The 27,461-nt window shown below is 43.3% G+C and overlaps 1 protein-coding gene across 1 annotated transcript; it reads left to right on the top strand.

Annotated features, from left to right (window-relative positions):
• The first annotated feature begins 3,616 nt into the window (after positions 1-3,616).
• Positions 3,617-13,961, top strand: CISH (cytokine inducible SH2 containing protein). The gene is made up of 3 exons (XM_084839660.1): positions 3,617-4,537; positions 10,031-10,257; positions 11,223-13,961. The coding sequence occupies exons 1-3, from the start codon at positions 4,491-4,493 to the stop codon at positions 11,723-11,725; spliced, it is 777 nt and encodes a 258-aa protein (XP_084695786.1). The 5' UTR covers positions 3,617-4,490; the 3' UTR covers positions 11,726-13,961.
• The last annotated feature ends 13,500 nt before the right edge of the window (positions 13,962-27,461 follow it).

Below are 27,461 nucleotides of genomic sequence, written 5' to 3'. Positions count from 1 at the left end.
AACTTGAATGCAGTTGGTTTATTCACTGATCATCTCTGATGTCATCACCAAAATGCATGAAGATTTTTCAGGTGCAATCTGGAATTAATAATTCAGTCTGACATTTATATTAACTAAATGCCTTATGTATTCAGTGAAATTGTAATGTTAACAATACCAATTGTACAGTCAGACTACAGGTAATTCCTGAAACATATTTTTCCGGGCATAACCTGTTCTTTTAATATAACAGATGCAGAACTAAGTACTAGAATCCATTTCAATATTATCTCACATAATCTTTTCATTCTGTTTGATGAATGCAAAAACTTTCATACTTCCCCCCACCAACAGGAGGATGAAGTGTATCTGAATCCATTAGGGAACTAGTTTGAAAAATATTCAAGCTATCTAACTTGAGTGTACCTACACATACTGCTGTCCTTTTGTCATAATACTAGAACCCAGTGTCATCCCATGAAGCTGATTGGTGGGAGATAAAAGAAAGTACTTCTTCACCCAGTGCATAGTTAAACTATGGAATTCTCTTTAAAAAGAATTTAAAAGGATACAGTGCAATTTATCACAAATTTAGCATGAATGCTCAACATGTACTTTCAGAAGCCATTTTTCAGATTTTGACCACTAGATGGCGCTTTCTAACAAGTCTAGGAAATGACATTTAAAAAGTGCCTTTCACTCTTATGCTTTTAGGGCTATAATGAGCTGCAGTGATCATAACATTTCTGTGTAATACATCTATAATCTCAAAGAATTCCGCTTTGAAATGGAAATAGTGTGAATTTCCAGAAGGTTAATTGGGGTTGCAGAAAACAACAGCCTTCAGACAGATTCCTTCAAATGTGATCTAATTGACTGGCTTTCTCTCTCACTGAAATGAGAGCTAGGTGTCAGTATAAAAGAACAGACTACCTTCCCATGAGCCTCTGGGGGTAAGAGGTCTCAAACTGGGGCTCTGTCTCCTTACCTTTTGTTCTGTTAGAGTCGCATTCCTGGCACGTTCCTTGCAGACAGAACTGCATTTCTGACAGGTGTCATCTAGGCTTGGCTTCAATAACAAGTGGTGTAGCACTCAGACAGCTGAAGCCAAAGACCAATCTGGCCGTGCCAAACCATATAAAACCGGAACCTCAGAGTGTGATCTTCAGTCAGAGCCATTTGTTTCACTGGAGAAGGCCCTGCCTGGCTAAGTTCACCCACTTCCTCATACTTAACCTTCCTGTCTTGGATGGTATTACTCACTTTAAGCCTTCTGATCTTAAGCTGATGTTTATGAAACTTGAATCCTTGCTTGAACAGTACTGTAATATTCACCATGAGCCTCATCAGACTGACGGCTGTTGTTCCCCAAACCCTGAACCTGACCATTTGAGGCCTGACCCCAGATGGACCCTGAAACTACCTCTACCCCACACACAGATTTTTTTGAACACAGGCTATTATGTTAGTGCTATTGTGTTACAGTTGCATCTAGAAATGGCTGCTGTCTTGAAATTCCCGATCAGCTTGGGAATTAAACAGGGATTAGACAAATTCATGAAGGATAAGACTATCAATGACTACTAGTCCGGATGGCTCTATATTACCTCTGTATACCAGTTGCTGGGGTACTCTGGCGGATGGGTGCTATTGCATTCATGCCCTACTTACTTTTTATCTATTCAAAACATTTCTATCCCTCTGTTTAGTCAAAAGACTCCAAGAGCAGCTTACAGGAAATAGCATTCAGGCAGTCTCTGCCCTCAGGCTCACAATCTAAAGAGACACAAGACACAAGGAAAGGGATGGGGGGGGGAGCATGATGGTAATGATTAATTCAGTTGCCCAGATGAATTGGAATACTTCAGTTGAACTCAGGTTTGCACTACGTGTATTGTCCTTCTGGGCTGGCCTGTTCTTTGCTTGTGGGCTTCCCACAGGTTTGCCACTATGCGAACAGAATGCTGGACTGGATGAAGCCTTGGTCTGATCCAGCATGGCTCCTCTTAGGCTAAAAAATATGTCCAGGAAGGTCCACTCATCTAACTTTAAGAGCTCACAAGCGAATTTCAAAATGGAACTCCTATGTATTATGAAAGGGAAGATCACAATGCTATTTAATACATCTTAATTGTTTAAGACATTTAATTGACAATATTTTATTTCTTGTACATAAGCAAGATTCATATTTTGAAGCAGTTCAATACAGTGTTTGCTGGAATTTTTATTAGACCTTAATGGAAGAGTCATCTGCACCCAATTGTACAGTTTGTAACATTCCTGAGACTCTTTTAAGTGGAGATTCTAGGGATCCAATCAAACATTTCCAAGCTACAGGCCCAGCTCCCTCATCCAGGAGGGTTTGAACTGACAACTCCATGGCCAACAACCAATCAAAAATGCCACAGTTAGCCCTGTGAGACATAGAAGTTTGCCAGGAGGGATAGACTCTACAATTGGTTTTCAAGCAGTCATCACATGTAGCGGCTTGTTTTCTGAATGGGGCCAGAGATTTTAATCTTATTCAACTTCCAGGAAAGCATGTCAAGAATTGTGGCCTTTGGCCTTGATTTTCAAAGCAGCCTAGTGGTGCAAGACCCACTGGTGTTCAGAGCGTTTTGGGAAGGAGAATGTAACAATGCACCATCATTTACTGCCTGGAATGGGACTAGAGAACGCAGATCTTTTGTGGGTGATCACATTATTCCCATCTAGCCCTAAGATGTGTGGATCAACGTGATTGTTTGGGAAGCAATAGAATGGCATATAATGGCTACTTCATTACCGTCTAGTTCTATGTGGAGTACCATATTGGCTTGGAATTAAATATTCCAGGCTATTTTATTATTTACTGGCTGGGAATGAGTCACTAAAAGCTGTTATTGTATGGCTCTCATTCCTAACTGTTTTTCTCAGGAGTTGCTAATCCATCCCACTTTTCTTTTTTGTTTGCCTGTAACTATTTCAGTTCTAAAATCGCTCTTGCCTGTTCCGTTCTCTTACGGCTTTTACACTCTCAGCTTTGTGAAACTGTATTATTTCTTAAGGAATGCTATCATAACATCATGCTTACATCATGTTGCAATGCGGTGGAAGTCTGATCTATTGTGGTATTATCCAAGAAAATAAAATGCATGGGGATGCCATGTGTCCTCAGCATCTTTTAGAGCTAGAGGAAGGAATAGTGGGGGAGGGGGTGGAATCATATACTTTCATGGAACCTTTGGAAAGAATTACTAAGTTTTGACAGTGAAGGAAAACTCCCTCGTGGCACTTGTCAGCCTAATCAAGGAGGCCGTGGGCCCACCCAAGGCAGGGGCATGCTTTGCTCTTCGCCCTTAATGAGCCAGCGGGGAAGCCGTCAGCGAGCTTGGCGCCCCATTCACCCTCTCGCCACAAGGCTAGCGATGCCCCAAAGGCGGCCTGCTGGCTCCAGCTCCGCCCGCCCTTTCCTCTGCATGTGTGTTGGCGTGTGGGTTCCTCGGCGTGTCTACTGGGCTAGGATCTTTGCAGCATTCGCGTCACCCATCTCTGATTGGCAGGGCTCCGAGGTCCGGCCCTACCCACCTTCGCTCTGATTGGCAGAAGTATGCGGTCCCGCCCCGCTTTCCTGGAAAGTTCTTGGAAATCTATCAAAGGTATTTCCTTGAACACAGAGAGCGGCAGCGGCCAATGCCGAATAAAGCTGAAAACAGCCAACCGCTCCCCCGCCCCCCCGCAGGATCCCCGCAAGAAATAGGCGGCCCTATTTTAACTCGCTCCTTTTCCTCCGGGGGGATTTTTGATCCCAGCAGAGCAAGCCTGAAATCAAGATATCTGCTACGGACGCATCTATTTATACTTTTCTTTTTTTGTTAATGTGGGAACAGTGATGCGAATACAATACAATTCCAGGAATCCACCACTTCCTGGAATAGATTAAAAGGGAGCAAACAAAAGATTACTTAGCAGTGCTTCCCCCCCTCCGCTCCCCGGGAGCCGCATTACTTCAAGAGTCAGCGTCGAGACTAGCTGCTACTCTCTCTGCTCCCTGCTTCCATACATTTAGGCGGAGAGAGATTATTTATTGAGATATATATTTATTTTTTCTTTTCCGTTTTTACTGGCGATTTTAAACGCCACGGGGAAGGAGGTTTCTTTCCTTCTTAAATATATGCGCGCGCGCGCGTGTGTGTGTGTGTGTGTAGGCGAGTGAGTGTTACTCTGGTAATTTAAAAGCAATTATTTGTAGAACTATCTTTTAACCTCAGCAAGAATTCGCTGGAGAAGAGCTAAGGTCACAGGCATTTTTCTCCCCATAGCTTGCTGAGTAAAGACTTTCTGGATACCTCAAGTTGTTTTCTGTGAGTGATCTCCAAGGTGCTTTTGAGAAGGCTCGTTGGGAAAAATGCAGCCTCCTCTCTCCCAGTGACTCGCCGGCCGACTGAAGTTCCTCCTGTTTTGGAACACAGACGGCCACAGAGAAGATAACCGAAAGAGGGAGAGCTTTTTCCCAGTTCCCTGAAGACTTGATGCTCTTTCCTTGGTCCTGGAGTGACATGATCCTCTGTCTTCACGGGTAAGATTCTTTACAGACTTTCTTTTTAATTCTCGACAAATATACACAGATTACTAAAAATGATAATAGCGTATGTACTCAAGGGTGATTGAGTGTGTGTGAGTGTATGTGTGAGAGAGTTTTCATACATATCCCCAGAAACACAGTACATTGGAAACTTACAATGCAGTCCTAGACATGTCTACTCAGAAGTAAGCCTCACTGAGTTCAGTGGGACTTACTCAAAGGTAAATGCTATAGGATTGCAGCCTTTAGGACAGCACAAATTAGGTTGGCATTTCCCCTAGTTTGACTAGATGTACCTTACTATTTTGTTCATGTTATCAGGCACATGTTTCTGACAAGAATTTGTATGTATCTGTCTGTCCCCAGCCAGCCTAACATTTGCAGTTCCTTCAGCTCATTACAGAGAAAATGTTTACAGCATTTTGTTTGACCTTTTGCATGCAGGCATGCCAAAATACTGGCCTGATCTTACCATCATTAACTTCTAGGCCATTAAAAACCATTCTGAAGGAGAATCTAGCACTGTTTTGCCTCTAAGATTGCAGGAGATAGGGGGTTCCACCCTCTTTTGCTTCATTGTGGTGCTGATTAGCCATTGCTGATTTCTTAAGTTTTCACTCCCTGTTGTTTTCAGTCCATGTGAAGATTCTCATAACATAATATGCTTTAAATTAGTCTAATCCTATACACGCTTGGGAGCAAGTCCCATTGAACTCAGTAGGGCTTACTTCTGAGTGGATATGTATAGGATTGCATTGTAATTTTGAATTTTAACTAAAGCACCAGTAATATATATCCAGTTCCCATCTGTTCCTCTGTTGCTTCACAGTTCGGTTTCTTGTTGGGCTGGTTCTTCACTTGGGGTTCCACTGTGCTCCAGAATTATGTACAGTTTAGAAGTCACTTGAGTCCTGCCCCAAAGTAGATGGGGGGCGGGAGAGCCTAATGGCTGAGTGAGGATTTGAACTTGAATCTCTTCAGTCCAACACTATCAACTACAACACATCATGGCTCTCAGCCCAAGTCCTTTCTCAGATGCATTACACTTTGATGTACAAGCACTTCTGATTCTCCCCAGCCTCCTTTTGTAGGTGGTTTACAATTTGGGTTTTATTTTTGAGCAATCCGTCCTATGGCTATAATGGCTGCCTGTTTCCTTTCCCCTGTGATAACATTTAGGAAGCTGCTACTTTATTCCACATGCATAGTATAATATCTGTATCTGTTGTATCATGCTTACTTACACACCTACTCAAAAATGTTCCCCAACTTACTACTCTGTCAGTCTCTTCCATACTCCCAGTCAATGTTTATTACCCACACACTCACAACTTCATAATACCCTCTTTCTGGCTGTCTTTCCATCACACACTGGAACCCCTCACTCTGATGAAGAGCAGAATTCCACTTTATTTCTCTCTCCCCCTGCCCCTTACTCTAGCTAAGCAGCCAGGAATCACTGAATTACTAGAACCCAAGTACTATTTCCCCAAGGAGTTGGCGAAGAGTGGACCCCCCCCCCAGAAATGGCATTTCATTGCAGCACACAGACTGCTCACCCCCAAATTAAAGGGAAGACAAGAATGCTTTTTTAAAAGAAGAAACATGCATTTTAAACCCTACAAGCAATATCTAAGGGCTGGTGATGGGATTGTTTGGTTTTGGTCCCCTAGTTTGTCTGTGACGTAGCAGACAGGATCCATCATGCCAGATCCTTTGCCCTCTCTGCCTAGTAATCCCAGCAAGGAGACCTCTGGCTCAAAGAATCCCCTGCCAAGTACTTATTCAGTCCACAAAATAATGTAGGTTACAGTGGCATATGCCCTCTTCTCCCCTTGGCATGGAGAAGACTGCCAGGGTCTGCTAGTGCCAACCACAGTGGTTGTTTTATTAGATGTGATCTGGGAGTGTGGGGGAGTAAAATTAGTTCATTGTCCACTTGATCATTTGAGTGGTAAACATCCATCTCTGGGAGTGGGGGAAGAGAAGGACAATGAGTTTATATCTTGTGCATGATGAAACCATGTAATGAAAGCAGAAGCAAATACTGCTAGAAAAAGAAAATGCTAACAACAGTTTATAAATACTACTAGGAACAGATTCAGTCATTCCTACATTCTGCTCCTGCTCCTAGAATATTCAACACTGTGTTAGTCTTGGGAAACTATGGAACAAAATTTCTTTTTTTGTTTGTCTGAAACTTTTAGTACTATAATTGTTTCCATAGCAATTAATGGAGCTTGACAGGGTTTCATAAACGAACAAAAACTGGTTCTTGCCTGTAGGGAACTTAAAATCTAAAATAGACAAGAGAGAAGACAGAGAGATGGGTGGAAGACACAATGGTTGCAAGTGATTGATGTGTGCTTAATCTAGATTCTAGTTGGGAATGAGGATTAAGGGGTTAAGATGAAGCCCTAAATGCCTAAATACCTAAACGCAAAAGAATTCTAAAGATAGTTTTAAATTTCCCCTCCCTCCAAACCAGATATTTCCAAAAACAGTCAAGAGCTTTCATATTCATACAATGGAGAGGAGGAGGATCATGTAAGCCACCCTGGGTTCCTTGCAAGAGGGGAAAAGGTGGGATATAAATGTAATAAATAAAACACCCCCTCCTCCTGTAATTCTGTTCTCCCCCTTCTCCCGTCCATGGAAAGTTACTGAGGACAAATCAAGTACAGAATATTATGAATATTCCTCCAAAATGAATATTCTGAAGGGCCCCAGGGACAAGACCAGTGATCTTTATGAATTACCCTTTGTAGGACAATATGAGGGGCAGTGATTGACCTCAACCAGCAGAGGAACAGGGAACTTACTTCTTGCCTTGCCCCTTGTTTAGTCATTTATTACTATGCAAAGTACTGTTATGTCATGATTTGCCAGTTGGTATCACACCCACTTTGGAGAGCTAAATGATTACACAAGATGCAAAGAAACTAGGAATACAGGCCAACATAGGTACTTTTGCTTAAGGCAGCATCAGTGCAGAAAAGCTATTGAATTTAACTCAGTTGAAACACTTGAGTATGGAGCTTGTTGTTGGCTACTCTTTGCACGAGAAGGGCTTTATATTGTGGTTATGGAGAAAGGGTGAGGTCTGGGACAAAACATCAGGTACTGTGGATTTCTAGCAATACCTAGATTTAGCATGTGGATCACATTAGTTACTGCATCTTCCTTCCTTCCTTCCTGAAACAGGTACTAACAAATGTGTTTCAGGTGTGATTTTTGTGATCTCACACATTTCACTTTTAGGGAGACGCAAAAGCTTGCAGCTCAGGAAACCATGGCTATTAAGTAATTGATTGATTGATTAACTTGCAGGGGGTAAAGAAATTGGTGTTCAAATCCCTTGTGAGTGGTATTACTTTTTGACTGCTTTTCCTTGAATCATCACTAAACATCAGTTCTAAATTGGGTTAACTGATGTAGCATGATGAAGTTGCATGGAAGAAAAAAAATAGGCTGAGTGCTGATGGCACAGGATGGATATGTAACCTTATCCCCTGCTATCATCGGGGTATCAGTGACACTGCATGCAATCAATGTCATGTGTGTGTGTCTTACTGCTTAGAAAGGTGACAGATGTGTGCAAATGGGGCTCAAACCCTTTCACTTTGTTGCCTGTGTCCTTCATCCATTCTTCAGGTTGAAAGAGAAGTAAATTTTGGACGTATGAATGAGTTTCCAGTAGCTCTGTATCTGGTGGGTACAATCTTGTGGGCAGCTGGAATTGGGCAGTGTAACTGGCAGGGGAGGAGATGAGGCCAAGCATAAGCATGGCAAAAACATCCAAGTGCAGGCTGCTTTGTAATACTGCCTTTAACGGTACATTCTATTCTTTGAATCCACAACCCTTATAAATTTCGTGTTCGTTGTATTTGTCATTCTTTCTCCACACAACCAACAATATCCTATAATGTCTTGCTGTGGCAAAAGTTTAGGATCAGCATTTTATATAAACAATGTTTCTTTAAAACGCTATGGGCAGTTTCAAAATGAACTGCAATACAGTCGGTGTTTTAAAACTCACGATGGAGCAGTTCTGACTGCATGGAGAGCAGGTTGTCTAGCTTTCAGTCTTCCCTTCAGCTCCATTGATTTTAAAGTGACTATTGGAGCTTGATAGCGATCTCTTTGGTCAGAGGCCGTGGAACACTGGCTGTTTGTGTGGCTGAAGGTGCCACAGAGCTACCATACCACAACTGAGATTACCACACTACAAAGTGCCCTTTGAAACCATCCTGAGAAAGAAGTGCCACTCCATCCCCCATATCCTTTGCATTCTGCATTCTATTAAATAATAAAATCTCTGTTATGCTGGAGAGCTTAACAGAGAAAGAAGACATTTAGAGATTTTAGGTTTCTAAATATTTTTGGAGGGGATTTTCTTTGTTAGAAAAGAAAAAGGGAAAACACAGAAATATCTGCTATAGTTGCTTATTAAACTACATTTGAGTTATTATCTTAAAAGTGCAAAGAATGTATCGACATTATTGAAGGTGCAACCCTAACCATGCTTAGCAGGGAGAAAGTCACACTGACCTCAGTGGAGCTTGCTTGGCAGTAAAGATGCATAGGGTTGCATTACACATCGGATTACAGGATGAATAAATTACATGTGCACACATGTATACACGCAAACACAGAATAATGTTTAAGTTAATATTAGAGATTGATCTGGAGGCATTTTCAGCTTCACATTTTTTCATGCACATGTGTTAATAGTTTATTAGTTAATAATTCTGGCACTGTAGTGTCAGAAATATAATGGAAAATAGAACACAATATTTGCAAAATTCAGGGTGAATTTTAAAACTTTATCCAAATTTCACTCAGCAGTTTCTGAAAAAGTTTTCTTAAAAAAAAAAAAAAAAGGATTGATCTTTAACGGACATATTCAGGAACAAAGAGAAAGAAAAATACTGGGTTCAGCTATATTCTTAGTTATGCACAGGATCATTTCAGTGGAGTAAAAGGACTTATATTTATACTCATAGGTTTCACCCTATGAGTGCTGTTATGAAGGTTACCCATATGGAACAATGAAACATGCCATGTTGATTAGGAACATGTAAATACATAGGTGTAAAAGCAAAAGAGTGTTGAGGCTGTAATCCTATATGCAGTTAGCTAGAAGTAATTTCCATTGAGCTCGACAGGACACTTCTGAGTAGACATGAATAGGATTGTGCTGTCAGAGTGGTAAATGTGTGCTTAACTGCACGATCTTGTGCCTGTGTAGGCAAAAGTATGCCCCATTGTGTTTTGTGAGGCTCACTCCCTAGTAAGTGTGTTCACAATTGTGGTTGAAGTGACTGATTTTTCTTCTTCTGTTTGAAACATAAATTATATAGGAATCTACTCATGCAACCTAGCACATTGTAGCGTAATGGGTTAGTACAGTAGGCAGCGGATAACTGATGCAACCTGATTCCAGTCAAGGTGAAAAAAAATAATGTAAAATACCCTTCCTTTCAGATCCCATCCTTTGCTGGCAGAGGACGAGATCAGGAGACTATCGCTTGGGGGCCTTGCAGTGAATTTGTCAGAGCAGGTCATGCAGCCTCTCTCAGTCACACCCTTCCAGGAGCAGTCGGCTTCTCCCTTCGTGGCGCCCACGCCTGAGAGCAACCCGCCTCAAACACGAGACCCAGAAGAGGATCTGCTGTGCATTGCCAAAGCATTTTCACATCTGCGGGAATCTGGTAAGGGCCCTGAGACGGTACTTCTGACCCTTGAAAGTAGAGCCTACTGCATTCTAGAATTGCACATAGCAGTGCCCCCTTATTGGAAACTGCCTGTAATAGAGAAATGGCTCACACCAGCCTTCCCCACCCTGGTGCCCTCCCAACATGTTGGACTCCCAGAATCCCCCAGCCAGGTTGGGGAGGCTGGGTTACACGTCTCCTAGGATGAGCAAGGACACTAAGGGTCACAGATGAGCAAAGTGAGCCATTCTGGAAACGTATTAGCTTTTTCCTAAGAGCTCAAAGCCACCAAACAAATGGAAGCATGCTGTTTTTAAAAGCCAGCTCATGGAGCTGCAGTCCCAAACCCTTTTATCTGCAAGCAAGGCCTATTGAACTCAGTGGGACCTAGTCTTGGGTAGATATGGATGGGACTGAGCTGTGGATCTGACAACAGAGCCTGTGTGAGGTAGTAGTGGATAGAGGGTTCAACTTGGAACAGTGAGATCTGGATGCAGATCCCTGTTCTGCCATGAACTGTCAGCCTGATCTACCTCACAGGATTGTTGTGAGAATAAACTGAAGGGGGAGAGGAACTATGTATGCCATTCTGAGCATTGGAGGCTGGTGACTCTGTTTTCAATGGGGTAGTGAATCCACTCTGGGTTTCAGCCAGAACCAGCCAGAACTCTAAAGAGCTATCCAAGGTTCTGAATCCCATTCCAAAAATGGGTTCAGCACCTTGGACAGCTCTTTTAGTGTTCTGGCTGGCTCTGGTCCTGACTGAAACCCACAGTGGATTCACCACCCCACTGGCACCAGAGCCACCAGCCTCCACTGATTCTGAGCTTACTGGAGGGAGGGGTACCCATGTGATAGAAAAAGGAATACATTTCATGTCCCCCAGACTTCACCCTCTCGTGTATCGCTGGTACTCCTTCTGTGTGTTTATTATCCTCTGTCTTTCTTGGACTCCCTTCTAGGCTGGTATTGGGGCTCTATCACAGCCAGTGAAGCCAAGCAGCAGCTCCAGAAGACGCCTGAGGGGACGTTTCTGGTACGGGACAGCACTCACCCCAGCTACCTGTTCACACTCTCCGTCAAGACCAACCGAGGCCCCACCAATGTGCGCATTGAATACGCTGACAGCAAGTTCCGGTTAGACTCAAATTGCCTCTCCAAACCTCGTATTCTGGCCTTCCCAGATGTGGTCAGCCTTATCCAGCATTATGTTCTTTCTTGCACTGTGGAGAGCAAGAGCGATGCCCCTTACCCGCCCCCCATGCCTTCGCTTCCCATACAGAAGGAGATGGCAGCGTCAGCAGTACATCTGAAACTAATCCGGCCGCACAGCCGCAAGGATTGTGCTCCCAGCCTGCAGCACCTCTGCCGGCTACAGATCAACAGATCCACTGCAGAGACAGACCAGTTGCCTCTACCAAAGAGAATGAAGGACTATTTGAAGCAGTACCCTTTCCAGCTTTGAGGGCACTGCCTGTTTGCCTTGGACAGACAATAGGAGTGACATTATGAAAATCCAGATGGGACAGCAATGCAGCTTTGACCCACTGACCTGGCATGGGAGTCAGCGGGCGCAGTAAATGAATGGCCATCAAAAGAGATTGTAACCCTTATTACCCTCCCCTTATTTCCCCCAGCTACCCTAATTCCATTCCTATGCCATGGAGGAGGCTGCTTGTACCAAGGCAGGTGTGTGGTACACAATTCCAGTGCCCAAACCTCAGGACTTCTCTCTTTTGCTGACTGTGGCTTTGAGGAAACACTCTTGGCTTGTGCACACTACTTGAATTTGAAAGTGGACATCACAGCGGGAATGTTCAAGCATTGTTACTGTCATTTATTTATACCTATGGTAGTTTTTACTCTTTTTCACCACTTCTGACTATCATTTAGTCTGTTTTTACTTCTTTTTCTTTTGCAAACTAATGGCTAGAAAGGGAAGGGCTCAAACTGTAGCTCTGAAGTAGCCCTATATTCTTGGGGGAGTTTGAATATAAACTTTTCTGCCCATTGCCTGCTCCATGATCTCTGACGGTATATTCCAGCATTTCTCAACTTGGTGCTCTCAAGCTGTGTTGGGCACACAACTCCTATCATCCTCAGTCAACATGATCAGTGCTGGCTGGTGATGATGGGAGCTGTGGTTCAACCCATCTTGAGAGCACCAGAGTCAGGAAGACTGGATGTGGTATGAATATGTTGGAAGTATGTGAAAGTTTGACTCCTGTCACCATCAACACTGAGACTTCAGGTCCCTTTATTGTGGCACACAAACTACATCGTTTCCTCCCAAGGAGGGTCTTGGTCTCCCTTCCATCTTGCCTTCTTTGAAGAGGACATTCCCATTATGAATCAGCCAATTGGATCCTACTGAGTTGTTTTTAAAACACCAGCAGTGGACGGTCCTGGATACCTTCTGCAGGAGGCTTAAACCCTTTGACTTTGAGGGATGATCGTTCTCCAGCCTTAAGCTGCAGTGCCAGCAAACTTATATTTATGTTCCTTTGGTGAAGGAATGCTGCACTGCAGGAAACAGGCCACCTTTCTCCCGTCATCATGACAGTATCAACCTGTCAGCTTAACATTAAATCATCTTATCACTGGTCTGTTAGCACCATGTGGCTTCAGAGAGAACTGAATACTGCTGCATTATTCACCATCTCATTTGCTAGTGGAAGTCTGACTCATAGTCTAAAGACAATATCACTTTTGAATTGCATATTGGGAATCAAGGTTTTTAAAAACTTCCTTAGAGTGCATTCCAGTGCATGGTTAGACAGAAAAAAAGTCCTACAAGTCCTAGCATGCCCCAGCCTGCCATGCTGGCTGGGGCATGCTGGGAGCTGTAGGGCTTCTTTCTGTCTAACTCATGCATAGGATTGCACCCTTAATGTCCTTTTTGGCTTCCCTAAAGTTCACCTGTGGACACTTGTTAACTTTGATTCTGATCCTTGTAGAGAGAGGAAAGAAGGAAAGAATTAAATGCCACCCCAGCTTCCATCTTTTTTGTACACCATATCCAGGCAGCCCTAATGCGCCTTGTGTTTGCTAGATACAAGACGCCAGAGCTGGTTGTGTAAGGGTAAGAAAAACCCTTGGCATTAATGCTGCCTTCCATTCCTCCTTCAGACTCATGACAAGTCCTCTGAAGGGGGAGAATTCATATAATCAAAGGAGGAGGTTGTCCTCCATCATATGTCTAAATCCTCAGGACAGTTATGGATATGCATGTTTTCATTGGCCTAGGGTTGAGTTAGGGTGTGATATTTCTGCTTTGTTAGAGGGTGAGAGACTGGAAGGGATAAGATCAGCCTCCCCAACCACGAGGCTCTCCAGATATGTTGGACTACAAGTCCCATCCTGAGCAGTTGGGAAGGCTGGACAAGACCAAAAGGTAATGAAGGAAACATAAGGAACAATCTGCTCCCATCAACAATCCAACATAACATGGTATATTTAGTCAGTGTCCAATTCTTTTCATTTTCCCCCACCCCACCCCAGATTTTGTTGTATTTCTGGTTTTATTTTGGATACTTTGGTAATTAACAAAAAATGTGTGCATGTGTAATGTCTGGTTTGTTGATCACTGAGCTCTCTGCTTTCCTTGTGCACAATGGCAGGTGTTGGAGCAAGGGCAAACGAATGAGAAAAGGAAATATATTAAAAACAGGATACAATAAATGATATTTTAAATATAAAAACACTGATGTTTTCTTACCTTCCAACTGCAGGATATTTTTTTTTCAGAATACCAAACTTTTAGTGGTGGTTTCAGCAAATGCATCTGCTGACTTTGCAGTCCTAAATACCAGCACTAATGTATCTGCCACAACATTGCCACCCTATTGCTATACTAGCCTATTTTGTGACATTGCTAAACTGGGCTGCAAGGAAGTAAGAGGCACAATTTAAGAAGAAGTATTCAGCAAGATGCATTAATACCAGAGTCACTTTTCACCAAAGCAGGTTTAGAATCCCACAATCTGTACATTTAGAACCTCCACATTTTTAGAGAGTTTAGAGTTAATATATGGAAAGAGGATATTGGTAATACTGGTAACTGGTAAAGTCAGGATTCTCATATTTAATCCAGTTTAGACCCTTTGACGCCTTGGGTTTAATCCAGTTTAGCATCTTTGTCTTAATTTGCCCTTAAGAAACTTCAGGATAATTAATGTGATAGCTTCACTGGGGTGTTGATGAAAAAGAATATAATTCTTTCTTGGCTCAAGTGACCAAAAGATAGAGATATCCAATGCAAGGGACAGAAAACTTCTACACTTTCTGGGGCACTCTATTTTCTGAGTGGTGGTCCTGAAGCGTAGCTTGTCACACAAACTGAAGCCCTTACTGGGCTCCATCATAAAGGGCTTTTTAAACAGACTGTTTAGTCTCACAATGGATCCGGTTGTATTAACCGAACTCAAATACAGAAATATATTTGGCAGCATCTGGATAGGCTGGGAGGAAATGGAAAGGAAACTGGTGTACTCTAGCGAACATGTTTTCTAGTAACTCATGCTAACACTTTTTCTAAGGCATCCTGAAAACCCCACCCCAACAGATATTTAGAAACAAACTAATATTTATCAGACACAGATACCATAAAATAAAGATTGACCCTGGTAAACAGGGACAGTTGAAAAAACCCTGAAAAGGTTGCAACAAATGTTTGGACCACTTGAACAGCACTTCTAAAAATATATACAAGTGGCCAGATCTACATGAAAACAGAATGAGAAGCGCTTTTCTGTTATATCTGGATTGTCATGAAATCGCTTTGGTCCATCAGGGACACACAAAGCAAGAGTAGCAGAGTATAGGTACCTAAAAACCCACTTTCATGGTTCCCACAGTGCTTGAAACCTCCATACTTCAGGGTTGGGTGGGCGGAGTAGAACTGAATGTCATCAACCTGGTAGGTGATGCTCAGTGAATGAGAGAGGCTTGTTCCCTGTCCCTGCTCAGTGGGAAGTTTACTGGAAGTGCTGAATTAAGACCCCATAGTTTATGCCACACCTCTCCCTCTCATCCAGCATTGGGATACTGTGGAAGATTTAAAAAATCAACTGGGCTTATATGAATGGGAAAAACAGGCTGCATTCTGTGAATTAGTAAAGCTGCTACTACAGTATTCTGACGGATTGGAACCACAAAACTGTAGTTTTTGCTATGTGATCTCAATGGGTAAAGCAGTTTGTGAATGCTTGTGAATGGGATGTAGTCCTAAGTGGGAAGAAGCCTATGCCCCAAAGCGCTACTGTGAATGTCAAGAAGCTACTTCGCTATTCTGAATGATTGAAACAGTGCTACTCCGATACCGTGAATGGGAAAAAGAGGCTGTTCTGAATGACTGAAACTGCCAAGAGGTGTTGCTGTCCTTCATAGCTTCGTAATAGTGGAGCTTTGAAGCAACAGGGTTGCCCCCTCCCTTATGCTTTTAAGGATCTCTCAACAATGGAGGAAACTGCCAAGAGGTAGGGAGACGAGTGGCAGGGGAAAGACGAGTGGGGTGTGGTATTCCCACCACCCCACCACCCAGCTGACTCCAGGGAATTATTAGCCACCTGTTGGGGATGAGGGGGGGGCAGGGGGGAGAAGACAAGTCTTCCAGTCCCCATCATCTGGTCAGTGATCTAAATACTGGAAACAAAGACAAGCAGGAGGTCTAAATACTCTGAGGGAAGACCTGGCTGTGCTCCTCCAAAGCAGCTGTCGCCAGGTCAGAAAAACAGGCAGCTGAGGAGAGGCAGAGGTGGCGGGAGACTTCTGGATTTGCTGATCCAGAAATTTAAATTTTCCCAAATCCTCTCTGCTCCCATACTCAGCACAGCACAGTGCAATTGAAGGCAATGAGTTACTTCAGAGTAGCCATGGCCTCATGTCCACCCTTTCAAGATGTGAATGGTGGGAAACTTATGTCCCAAAAGCACACAACTGCCAATGGTGGAAAATAAGGAAAGGGGGGGGAACAGCCCCACCCCTTGACCAAAGGCACAGCCAGGCACAGACACACCCCTAGGCATGCCCAGCCTGAAGGATTTAATTTGGGTGAATAGGGCACACTGTAGCTGAATCACGCAGGAGCCACATTTAAGGAAAAATACACACTAAAGCGACTTTCAGAAAATGTGTGTTTCGAAGGGGGAAGTTGCTGTGGGGTGGCACCACGGTCATTTGTCATGAATGACCCTGGGAGTATTCTCTCTCTACACTATAGCACGTGTGTAGATGACCCCACAGTGTTATGGAGTGGCCAGTTTTAGAATGGGGCTGCAATCCGATGCACACTTACCTGGGAGTAAGTGCTATTGAATGTATGATTGCATTGCAGATGAATTATTACTATATAAAAACCTACTGGCTCCCCCTCCCCCGCAAAAAATGCAATACCCTGTGGTTTGGCAAAATTATTTGTTATTTAGCAAGCCTTACTCTACTGATTACCCACCAGATGTACCATTAGGTGGTATATTCAATCTTCTGTGAATTCCTGTTTACTGGTCTGTCAGATTCCATATATTCTGATTTGTTTATTTTGAATATTCATAAAATAGCCCAGCAGCTCCAGGTCATAGCCTGGATATGCAAAGCAGGCTTATTTTCACAATATTGTGTTCTTGGAAAAATGTGCCCATTACCTTCCGCCAACTCCAGCTGGCAGACACAGGATTCTTAATCTCAAAGAGATTATTCTGAAATAAACCCCATTAAAAATATTCAATTTGTTAAAATAGAGACACACGTGAATCATTGGAGTATTCAGAATGGTAAGTTGTTACAGTACTACATCCTGATTAAACGATCCATACCAAAATGATTCCAGCTGAAGATAGAACTTGGCAATTCCCTCCATCCTTTCTCTATACTAGCATTCCCCAAGCTGGTGCCCTCCAAATGTGCTAGACTACAAATGTCATCATGAACTTGAGCACACTCCGGGAGAGAGCAGAGGCCAGGAAGGCCTGGCGTGCTATGGTGCATGGGGTCACGAAGAGTCGGACACGACTTAACAATGGAACAACAACAACAAATGTCATCATCCCCAGGCCATGCTGTCTGCAGATGATGGCATTTGCAGTCCAACACATCAGGAGGGCACCAGGTTGGGGAATACTGCTTATATTGTACCAAAGACGAAGACTGAATCATAAATAAGGTATCCCAGTCACTTCTTAACCAGTCTCCAGTTGAAGGGTCCCAGTGATATTAGGATCACAGTCTAGGCCATGATATGAATGTTGCACCAAATAAAACAATACTATGTTACATTGGTATAAATCTGAAATGATTCATTCCTCCTCCTCTGAAGGGTAGATAACTTTATGGAGCAGAACAAGGTTAAGATCAAACAATGTAATTCAACTGCCCCACTGCTAAATGTAGCTTTTTACGTAACTAATTCAAAAACTGTGTGGTTTTAATTACATAACATATTTTCAGTAAATCCTATTTCAATTATTTAGGGGAGGATTTATGGGGAAATGTTGGCAATTCTGTTCCATTGTTAGAAGTTCACTTGAAAACAACAATAATTTATTTGAAGAAACTCAAGTTGTTTCAGTTTGTGGGGCATTTTGGAAAGGCATTTTGGCAACTAAATGTTTTTAAATCAGTTAAAATCTTTGATGTGAAAATGTTTGTCTTATATATCTAAATAAATTATTGTCACTAATCCTTACATCAGGGATGGGCAATTTGTGGCTGGCCAGATGTTTTGGCCTACAACTCCCTTTGTCCCTTACCATTGGCTATGCTGGCCAGGGCTGAGGAGAGTTGTAGACCAAAACATCTGGAGGGCCACTAGTTGCCCACCCCTGCTGTTCATTAATTAGTACTCGGTAGGGCATTCATTAATGGACACTGAACACTAAAAAGACAACAATCTAAGAAGCACACTTTAGTGGTAGGCCCACTGAAATCCATGGGTAGCATCCAGATGGATTCCCTATTTCTGCCCATTTCTACTTCCATAGCCCTGCACCACTCTGGAGAGTCCCCTATCCTCAGAAGTGGCTTTGTGGGTGAGACACCAGGCTGTGATGGGAAGGAAAAGGCACGAAAGCCCCATTGCACAAGTGGAGCTGCTCTTGTTCTTCTCTGAACCCAGGCTTCAGCTGACCTTACTTGACACTAGAAAGAGTCACTTGATTGCATGGCACCACTTTGGTGCAACGTCCCCTAACACAAGCTATACTGGAATGGACCAGGTAAGCTATGTTTAGGCATACATAGCTCTCCCTGAAGTGATTTGCATCGAATGACAGGCTGAGATGTTTAAGACAGATAATGGCAATTGACATTCTCATACATTGTGAACTTCCCTCGGGGTGATCTGGCTGGCCAATTCAGCTGTCTGGATAAAATGAACGCTTGGCCTGATTTCACACTGCAATTGCTATTAAGGGAGGGGCCGTAGCTCAGTGTAGAGCTCATGCCTGGCATGACAAAGGTCTCAGGTTCAATCCCCAGCATCTCCAGGGAGGGCTGGGAACAACCTCCTCTGAAAACCTGGAGAGCTGCAGCCAGCCAGTGTAGCCCAGGGTTCCCCAACCTGGTGCCCTCCAGATGTTTTGGACAACAGTGTCCATCATTCCTGACCATTGGCCAAGCTGGCTGGGGCTGATGATTGGGGCTTGAAGTCCAAACATCTGGAGGGCACCAGGTTGGGGAGGGTTAGTGTAGACAGTAGTGAGCAAGATGAACCAATGATCTGATTCAGTATAAGGCAGCAGGCTAGCCCAGGACATTTTGGTACCTGAGACGACGGTCCCTTTCCATGTACAAAAGCCAACTGGACAGGAGGTTGAATCTTTCTTTGACACTGGCAATGGGACAGCATCCTCTCATCACACATGAAGGCAGCAGACATAGGGCATGCCACATGGCCCGCAGCTCTCTCTTCCAACACCTTGCTGCCACCTCCCAGGATCTGCTTCCTGAAGTGACTACCTCACTCTGCTTTATGGTTGGGCTGGCCCTGTAAGGTAGCTTCCTATGACCTTAATAAAGATATACTGGCAGCATAAAGCCTGTGCTCACAGGGTCCCCCTCCAAAGTTGGTAGCACCCCCTCCCTTAGTTGATCAAATAACACAATGGGGAGAGAAGGCATAGGAGATCCATAGCTGTCAAGTGGAAAATCAAACTTGGAAAGAAACTTGTATCTTTTTATATTGGCGAAAATATCCATCCAGTCCCACACGGGACTGAGAGGATAAGCCTTTGACAAAATAATTCCCCTGTTTGTCCAGATATTCCAGGCTTAACATTAACTCATTTATTTGCCTGCTGTCGTTATGACTTACACAGGGTTCATGAACATACAGTTCTGCAGTAAGAAGGCAAGTAGGGTGGCTCCACTGACATCTCGTGTTATTTTAATGACCATTTCCCATTCCTGCACTTGAGGACATTGTGCCAAGGCAGACGTGTTCTTGCTAACAGACACCTCTTTGCCAAGTTTCAGTCCTTTCGGGCTCAATTTATTTGTACAGCTGAGTTATAAATCTCTGAAAATAGAGGTGTGAATGGATATGCAAACAGGCCATTAATTATAACAGCATGAGATTCTTCACTAAAATATACTTTAGCTGTGATATACAAATCCTATGCTGCTTTCACAATGATGCAGGCATATTACATTAGATCAGCACATTCTACAGGAGTAGCATTTCCAATAAGGTTCATAGGCACACCCTGGGAATGCATACAAAGCATAACTCTGGTTAATTCAGTGTGCGTGTATGTGTACATGCACAGAGTAAGGAGAGACAGACTTAGTTGGTGATGGATCATAACGTCTATCTCTGGATACATGGGATATTTGGGTGGAGTCAGTTGATTGTCTGTATTGTCTTGCCAAGTGGTAAGGAGAATCTTGCTATATTTCTCCAGCTGATCAGAAACCCCTCACTCTTTGGCAGGCTGGTACAGAGAAGCAGTCTATCAAGTAATGATATGTACACGATGACCTGGTTTGCATGGTGCAGCTCATCATGGGTTATTTAACCTATGATGACCCCCAGCATCCATGGATGCCACTTTGCATATCCAACCCCCGCTTGGGGGTTGCCATGTTGTGCAAACCCAGCAAGCGTGAGTTATGCGAGGGTTAAACAACCCTTGCATATGCCATAGCCTGTTCCAACCCATAGTCTGCTTAACCCTCGCAAAACCTACACTCAGTGGGTTCACATGATATGACAACCCCCAGCAGGGGTTAGATAGATGCAAAATGGCAACAGCAAGTACCCCCACAGGCTCATAACGAACCATGTGTCATGCGACCCAGCCCTATCGTAAATTAATGCTTGATAAATGGTCATCTTTATATGGCCTGAGTCTAAACTGTGCATTTTTCTTCATCATCTTTTAGTTAGAAAGTGCCTAAATCTACTAGGCACTGTACAATAAAAGAAGATCATCTGCCCATAGGCCTGGAATCTAAAGTGAACCAATACAAGAAATAAGAGCAGTAAGGGAGTGGGCAGAAAGGAAACAAACTAGGGTGGGCCAGATGCAAAAGAGGACGTGGCTCCTGAACTTTTAAGAGTTGTGCAGGAGAGGGGGTTTCAACAGGTGACATTTGCGTAACAATGTAATTGAGACATGGAGAGTTTCATCATGTTGAGGTGGTCACCTGGAAAGGCATTTTATTGACATGGGCAGGGAAATCCTATGTACGTTTGCACAGAAATAAATCCAACAGAGCTTACTCCTTGTATAGGATTGTACTGTGAAACACATTTACTGATCACCCACAATTTTTGAGCATAGCATGACCACTGAACATGGTATGGCAATGACCGGATAGTGGAGACAGAGGAAGAGTAACCTCCTTCTCCAAGGGTAGAGGTCTGCACAGTGGCTTTTCAGGTCAACTTAAAATCTCTCTGGAGAGATTATCAAACATTTTGATCATGTGGACTCTATTTTTTCCGAGCTATGCAAAAGAAGAAATAAGTATACCAAAAATAGTACCAAAATACAGGCTGTTACTTCCATACCTAAAACGTCTGCACAATCTGAGGGTAACAACAAAAAAAACTAAGAGGGAGAAGAACATTTACATGTTCTTTTACATTCAAGGACTATTTCATAGAATCATAGAATAGTATGGTTGGAAGGGGACTACAAGGCCATCGAGTCCAACCCCCTGCTCAGTGCAGGAATCCAAGTCAGAGCATCCCTGACAGATGGCTGTCCAGCCTCGTCTTGAATGCCTCCAGTGTGGGAGACCCACCACCTCCCTAGGTAATTGGTTCCACTGTCGTATTGCTCTAACAGTCAGGACATTTTTCCTGATGTTCAGCCGGAATCTGGCTTCCTGTCACTTGAGCCCATTATTCCATGTCCTGCACTCTGGGATGATCAAGAAGAGATCCTGGCCTTCTTCTCTGTGACAACCTTTCAAGTACCTGAAGAGTGCTATCATATCTCCCCTCAGTTTTCTCTTCTCAAGGCTAAACATGCCCAGTTCTTTCAGTCTCTCTTCATAGGGCTTTGTTTCCAGTCCTCTGATCATCTTTGTTGCCCTCCTCTGAACCCCCTCCAGTTTGTCTGCATCCTTCTTCAAGTGTGGTGCCCAGAACTGGACACAGTACTCCAGATGAGGCCTAACCAGTGCTGAGTAGAGGGGAACTAGTACTTCCCGGGATTTGGAAGCGATGCTTCTATTAATGCAGCCCAAAATAGAATTGGCCTTTTTGGCAGCCACATAACATTGTTGGCTCATATTCAGTTTGTGATCGACAACAATTCCAAGATCCTTCTCGCCTGTAGTGTTGTTGAGCCACAACACCAAGACGTATCCCCCATCTTGTAACTGTGCATTTGGTTTCTTTTTCCTAGGTGCAGAACTTGGCATTTATCCCTATTAAATGTCATTCTGTTGTTTTCTGCCCAGCGCTCCAGTCTATCCAGATCACTTTGAATTTTGTTTCTGTCTTCCAAAGTATTAGCTATCCCTCCCAATTTTGTGTCATCTGCAAATTTGATCAGCATTCCCTGCACCTCCTCCTCCAAGTCATTAATAAAAATGTTGAAGAGCACTGGGCCCAGGAATGAGCCCTGCGGTACCCCACTCGTTACCTCTCCCCAGTTTGAGAAGGTCCCATTGATAAGCACTCTTTGAGTCCGATTCTGTAGCCAACTGTGGATCCACCAGATCGTTGTTTCATCTAGCCCACTTGGAGCTAGTTTGCTCATCAGGAGATCATGGGGCACTTTGTCGAAAGCTTTGCTGAAGTCGAGGTATATGATGTCTACAGCATTCCCACGGTCTACAAGGGAGGTTACTTGATCAAAAAATGAGATCAGATTCGTCTGGCAGGACTTGTTTTTGACAAATCCATGTTGGCTTTGAGTAATTACGGCATTGTTGTCAAGGTGCTTCCAGATGGATTCCTATATCATCTGCTCCAGAATTTTCCCAGGGATTGATGTCAGACTGACTGACATCCAGGTTCCTCCTTTTTACCCTTTTTGAAGATAGGGACAACATTAGCCCTCCTTTTATTTACACTGAAGGAAACTGACTTCATGCTGTACTCCATCTTTTTATGCCTGTAGCTACTGGGCAAACAAAACATGGTATTTTTATGATTATTATAAAACTGAAAAATAGATGCAGCTGTAATAAAATATAACATTTTGCCAGCACCTTCCAGCACATATGGTGCTTATGAAAGAGTCATTCAACCAAATCATGGTCTCTCTCCCATAATGCAACTCTTTTAGTGTTCACTGCCAGCTACAAATAACTGAGAGAAAATTCTCAACGTTACATTGAAACAAGAAGAGGCACCTAGTGGACTTGCCTTTTCAGATTTCACACCACAGCAGTGCTAGATAGTCAGTTATGTGAAAAAGATAATGAATAAGGCTGCAATCCTACATTGATTTACCTGGGAGTAAGTCCCATTGAACTCAATGGAGTTTACTTCAGAGTAGACATGTATAGGATTGCACTGTTAGCCTTTTTTTAATGGCAAGGCAGCACCCTGGGATGCACTATTAATTAAAATGTATTCATTGTCATGCAGTATATTCTGTATCGGGCCCTGGGCATAGCTTAAATAGGATCAAAAGCCATGCTGGATCTGATCAAAGGCCTGACATACTGTTCCCTTGTGGAAAGCCCACAAAGACATGAATGTAATAGTACTCCCCTGTTCATGTTCCTCAACAACTGGTATTCAGAGACATACTGCTTCTGATCCTGCAGCAATTATATATCCATCAGCACTAGTAACCATTGATAGCCTTATCTTCCATGAATTTGTCTAATCCCCTGTTAAAGCCACCCAGGTTGGTCACCACAGTTTAATTGTACTCTGTGTGAAGAAGTTTTATCTTTCCTGAATATCCTGCCATTCAGCTTCATTGGATGACCCTGGGTTCTAGTATTATGAGAGACAGGAGAAAAAAAATCCCTATCAGTTTTCTCCACATCATGCATAATTTTATGCACCTTTATCAGCAGCAGCAGAGGAATGGAGTGAAGGACTGTGCCATCTACACCCCCACGCACACACACCCTGCTCTGACTTTCTTTTACAGTTGAGGAGATGAGCTGATTCTCAAGTAGACCTGCCGGGAGCATCATTCCTGGAGCCCAGCTGACTCAAGCAGACCTGCCTAGGACATCATACTTGATGAGTGACAGAGACTATTGTGCCTGCCTCCAATGCGGAGGAGTGTTGTCAGCACCTTCTGAGCATGCTTCAGACTGGGCTACAAAGTCGTGACCATCTCCAGAAGCTTTAGCAGTAACAGCAGAGGAGTTCTGACCCTTTGCATTCTGTTCTTTAACCAGCTACTGATCTGAAATAAGACCTCTCCTCTTCTGCCACAACTGCTAAGTTTTCTCAGAGGGTGCTATATATATAAAGCAAGATGGATTAGGAGCCTGATAGGGCTGAGCTAATAAATCCAAACCAACGTATTATTCCAAACCATTGGTGAGAGTAATGCATTGTTTAATGAGCTTCTGTTCAACAAATTCTAGATTCTAGCCAATGGAGTGAAAAGCTAATAACATAGCCAAGGGAAGTAAGAAATTCCCCAAGAAGCTCATTATGCTAAGATCTACTTTGTGGGGCCTTCTTGAGTACCTGCCATTAAGATCAGTGAGGAAGGTCTGCTGTAAAGGCAAGGCTGTCATGCACCACTCTGAAGAATTCTTGTTGGATAATCGATAGCCTCCTGATGTCCCCAGAGAATGGGTTACTTCCCTTCAGGGCCCCTGGAGGTGACCAAGGGGGATGGCATTGGGTCTGCCCTCTTGAAAGGTGGAGAGCTCCACTTCTGATTTGGAGGTAGATGTCAAGCTACTGCCTAGTCCCCAGGAACACTGATGTTTAAAGATATGGGCAAATATGGCAGCTGGGAGAGAAAGTGCCCTCGTACAAAAGAGAACTCCTCATGTATAAAAGGCAATGAATGAGCAAGGCTCTCCTCATGAGTAGGACCTCTTCCAGAGTACCTCTGATGACCTGGGGCTGAGCCCTGGGTGGGGCTCATGGAGCTCAGGCTTAAAAGCCTCTGTCAGAGTTATTAGAAAAATGTTTGTGCACCAGCTCCTAATTGTCTGTGCCCTGACTATCTAGCTCTCTTCATTGGATCCCACCTGTGCTTGGACCCTTGAACTATTTTCAGGCTTTGCCTTTGGAACTGATCCTGCTCAGCTATTTAGTCCTCTGCTTGAACCCTACCTTTTCAGACCTGGATTGCCTTCTGATTTCACCTTGAAACCTAACCTTTGCTGGTGGCTTGCTCCCCTGCATTGGCCCCACATGAAACAGGACAAAGGCCTTCTTGGTGGTGGCCTAAAGTATTTGGAACTCTGTTCCTATACAACTATGCCTTGCCCTTTCTACTTTGGCATTTAGACAGGCCTTAAAGATCTTGATATCATAGCTTATGCTGACAGAGCAACTTCAGAAAGTAATTCTGCATGGCTGTCCTGATGTGATCACTTTTAAATTGTACCTTGTTTCTCACCTCTTTTTATTCATTGTTTTGGGAGGGCATGGCTTAAACACACTTGATATAAATAATGAATATTAATGGGAAACTAATCCTGATAGATTAGTAACTTGCCCAGGGTGGTTCTTCAGAGAAAAATTAAAATGTCCTTTTTACTATTTGATTGCTATTGAAAAATCTGCAGTAAAACTAAAGACACCCCCCTCCCCCATGGTGAATCCTTCTCTGGGCCTCTCCCCAGATCTTTCACACATTTGGTTCATCTGTCCCACTACCTTCCCCCACCCCCAGGACTAAGCACAAAAGAGCAGACTTTTTGTTCCCATTATTGTTTTCTCTGAAGCATTTACAGTACATCAAGAGGATGCTTATAAAAGCCGCCATATTGCTCCTTTATTTTACATTCATAGTATAAAATCCAGTTCTTAAGAAACCTTGTGGATGCGAATCTGATTAAAATGAATCTTCATCACTTTGAGGATAATCTGTCAGAATCTTTTTAGCAATCATAATAGAACTTGGAGGATAATCTGTTACTACTGAACTTGTTTCTCAATTCTTTGGTGCGTTGGCCTTCCTGGCTTCCCATACCAGGAAGCCTGAGTCAGCCTGGCATGGTGCTTCAGTTTCTGTTCAGCATTGCCTGCAGCAGTAGGCTGCATGGCCTGTTCTCAGTAAACTCGACTGTGCAGTTGTTAGTTTGTATGTATCCTGTGTGCAGGCTTCTCTTTGTGATATACTTCACATTCTCTTGGCCACTTTTGCAATTTGGACAGACTTGAAGTCAGCAGTAGCCTCTCATTAAAACATTTATTTGCAACGCAGTCATCCACCCATCACAGTTCCTTCCTTCATAGGTTTATTTTGATTTTCCATTGCTGCTTTTCTTGCAAAGCTTCTGCCTTATTTGTTTTGACCCTTTCTCTATGTACACCTGGGAAGCCCATAATTAAATGCCACTCCACACACTGCAATTTTAGGAGCACACCTAGACATATGAATGCTGCAAACACATCACATGGGTACTTTTGTGAATGTGCTGTGGCTGGCTGCATAAGAAGAACCCTGGATCAGACCAAAGTCCTATCTAGTTCAGCATTTCATTACCACAGGGGTCAACCAGATGCCTGTGGGAAGCCCACAAGCAGGACATGTGCAGTAGCAACTGCTTTGAGAGGCATACTGCCTTGGATGCAGGAGGTAATATATAGCTATCATGCCTAACAGTCATTGATAGCCTTATCCTCCATTAATTTGCCTAATCCCCTTTTAAAGCTCTACAAATTGGTGGCCATCACTACATGTTATAGAAATGAATTCCATAGTTTTACTATGTATTGCAACTCCCTAGGTTTACTTCTGTGTAATGTGTGAAGGGGATGTGAATTAACATCTCAAATATAGAAAGTTAAAAAAAGAAGGAAAAGAGGATGCTGAGAAGTGAACAGTAGAATAAACACATTAATAAGCAACCTCATTGATTAATAAGCAACCTCAGTGATTCTTCTGAATAACTAAATCAATATTATAATATTAATATTATTAATATTAGCAGCATCCATGAGATTGGATGGGAGTTTTGATGTTGTGGGAATATGGATGTTTTTCCTTCACCAGGTCAGTCATGTAAGCACTATTCATTACTACCTGTTCCAACTGCAATTTGTCCATCAGTGCCCAAGCTGTTATATCAGTTTTCACTGTGTGAGTGACCTGTTGTTGAACAAATCATCTTCCCCCTGCTCCTCTCATGCTGTCTACAGCCATTCATAGATCCGATGCACTCAAGTACACACAGCTTTGTTCCAGGATCCATCATCACTCTCACAAGTCGTAGCAATGTCAGCCTGTCGGTATCAGGAAGGAAACTGGGCCAGAATGGAAGCCTAAGACAGTATTTCAACAGTCTTTGATGATTTCATGCGAAGAGGATGAGCTCTGCTTGCCAACCAGAAAAATTATGCAAAACCCAGAGGGGAAGGGAGAGACAATGCAGCTCTTAAGTACTGTTACAAGCTCTTGCAATAAGCCCTGGAATCCCCTTCAACCAACCAACCAACCAATCAATAAAACAGGCTGGTGTTGAACAGCTCTGGGAGAGATGAAACAAATCTGTGGTGCTATGTAAAGGCGGCAGGAAGAAGATGTTATGCTGTTGTGTAACTGGTTTTTCCAAGAATACTGTCTTAGTCAGACGTCAGTGAAATAAAG

This window comes from Heloderma suspectum, chromosome 2, assembly GCF_057233095.1.
Source record: "Heloderma suspectum isolate Gila_16-S chromosome 2, 16-S_ref, whole genome shotgun sequence".
Taxonomy (NCBI): Eukaryota; Metazoa; Chordata; class Lepidosauria; order Squamata; family Helodermatidae; genus Heloderma; species Heloderma suspectum.
This window is presented reverse-complemented; position numbering and strand designations above follow the sequence as displayed.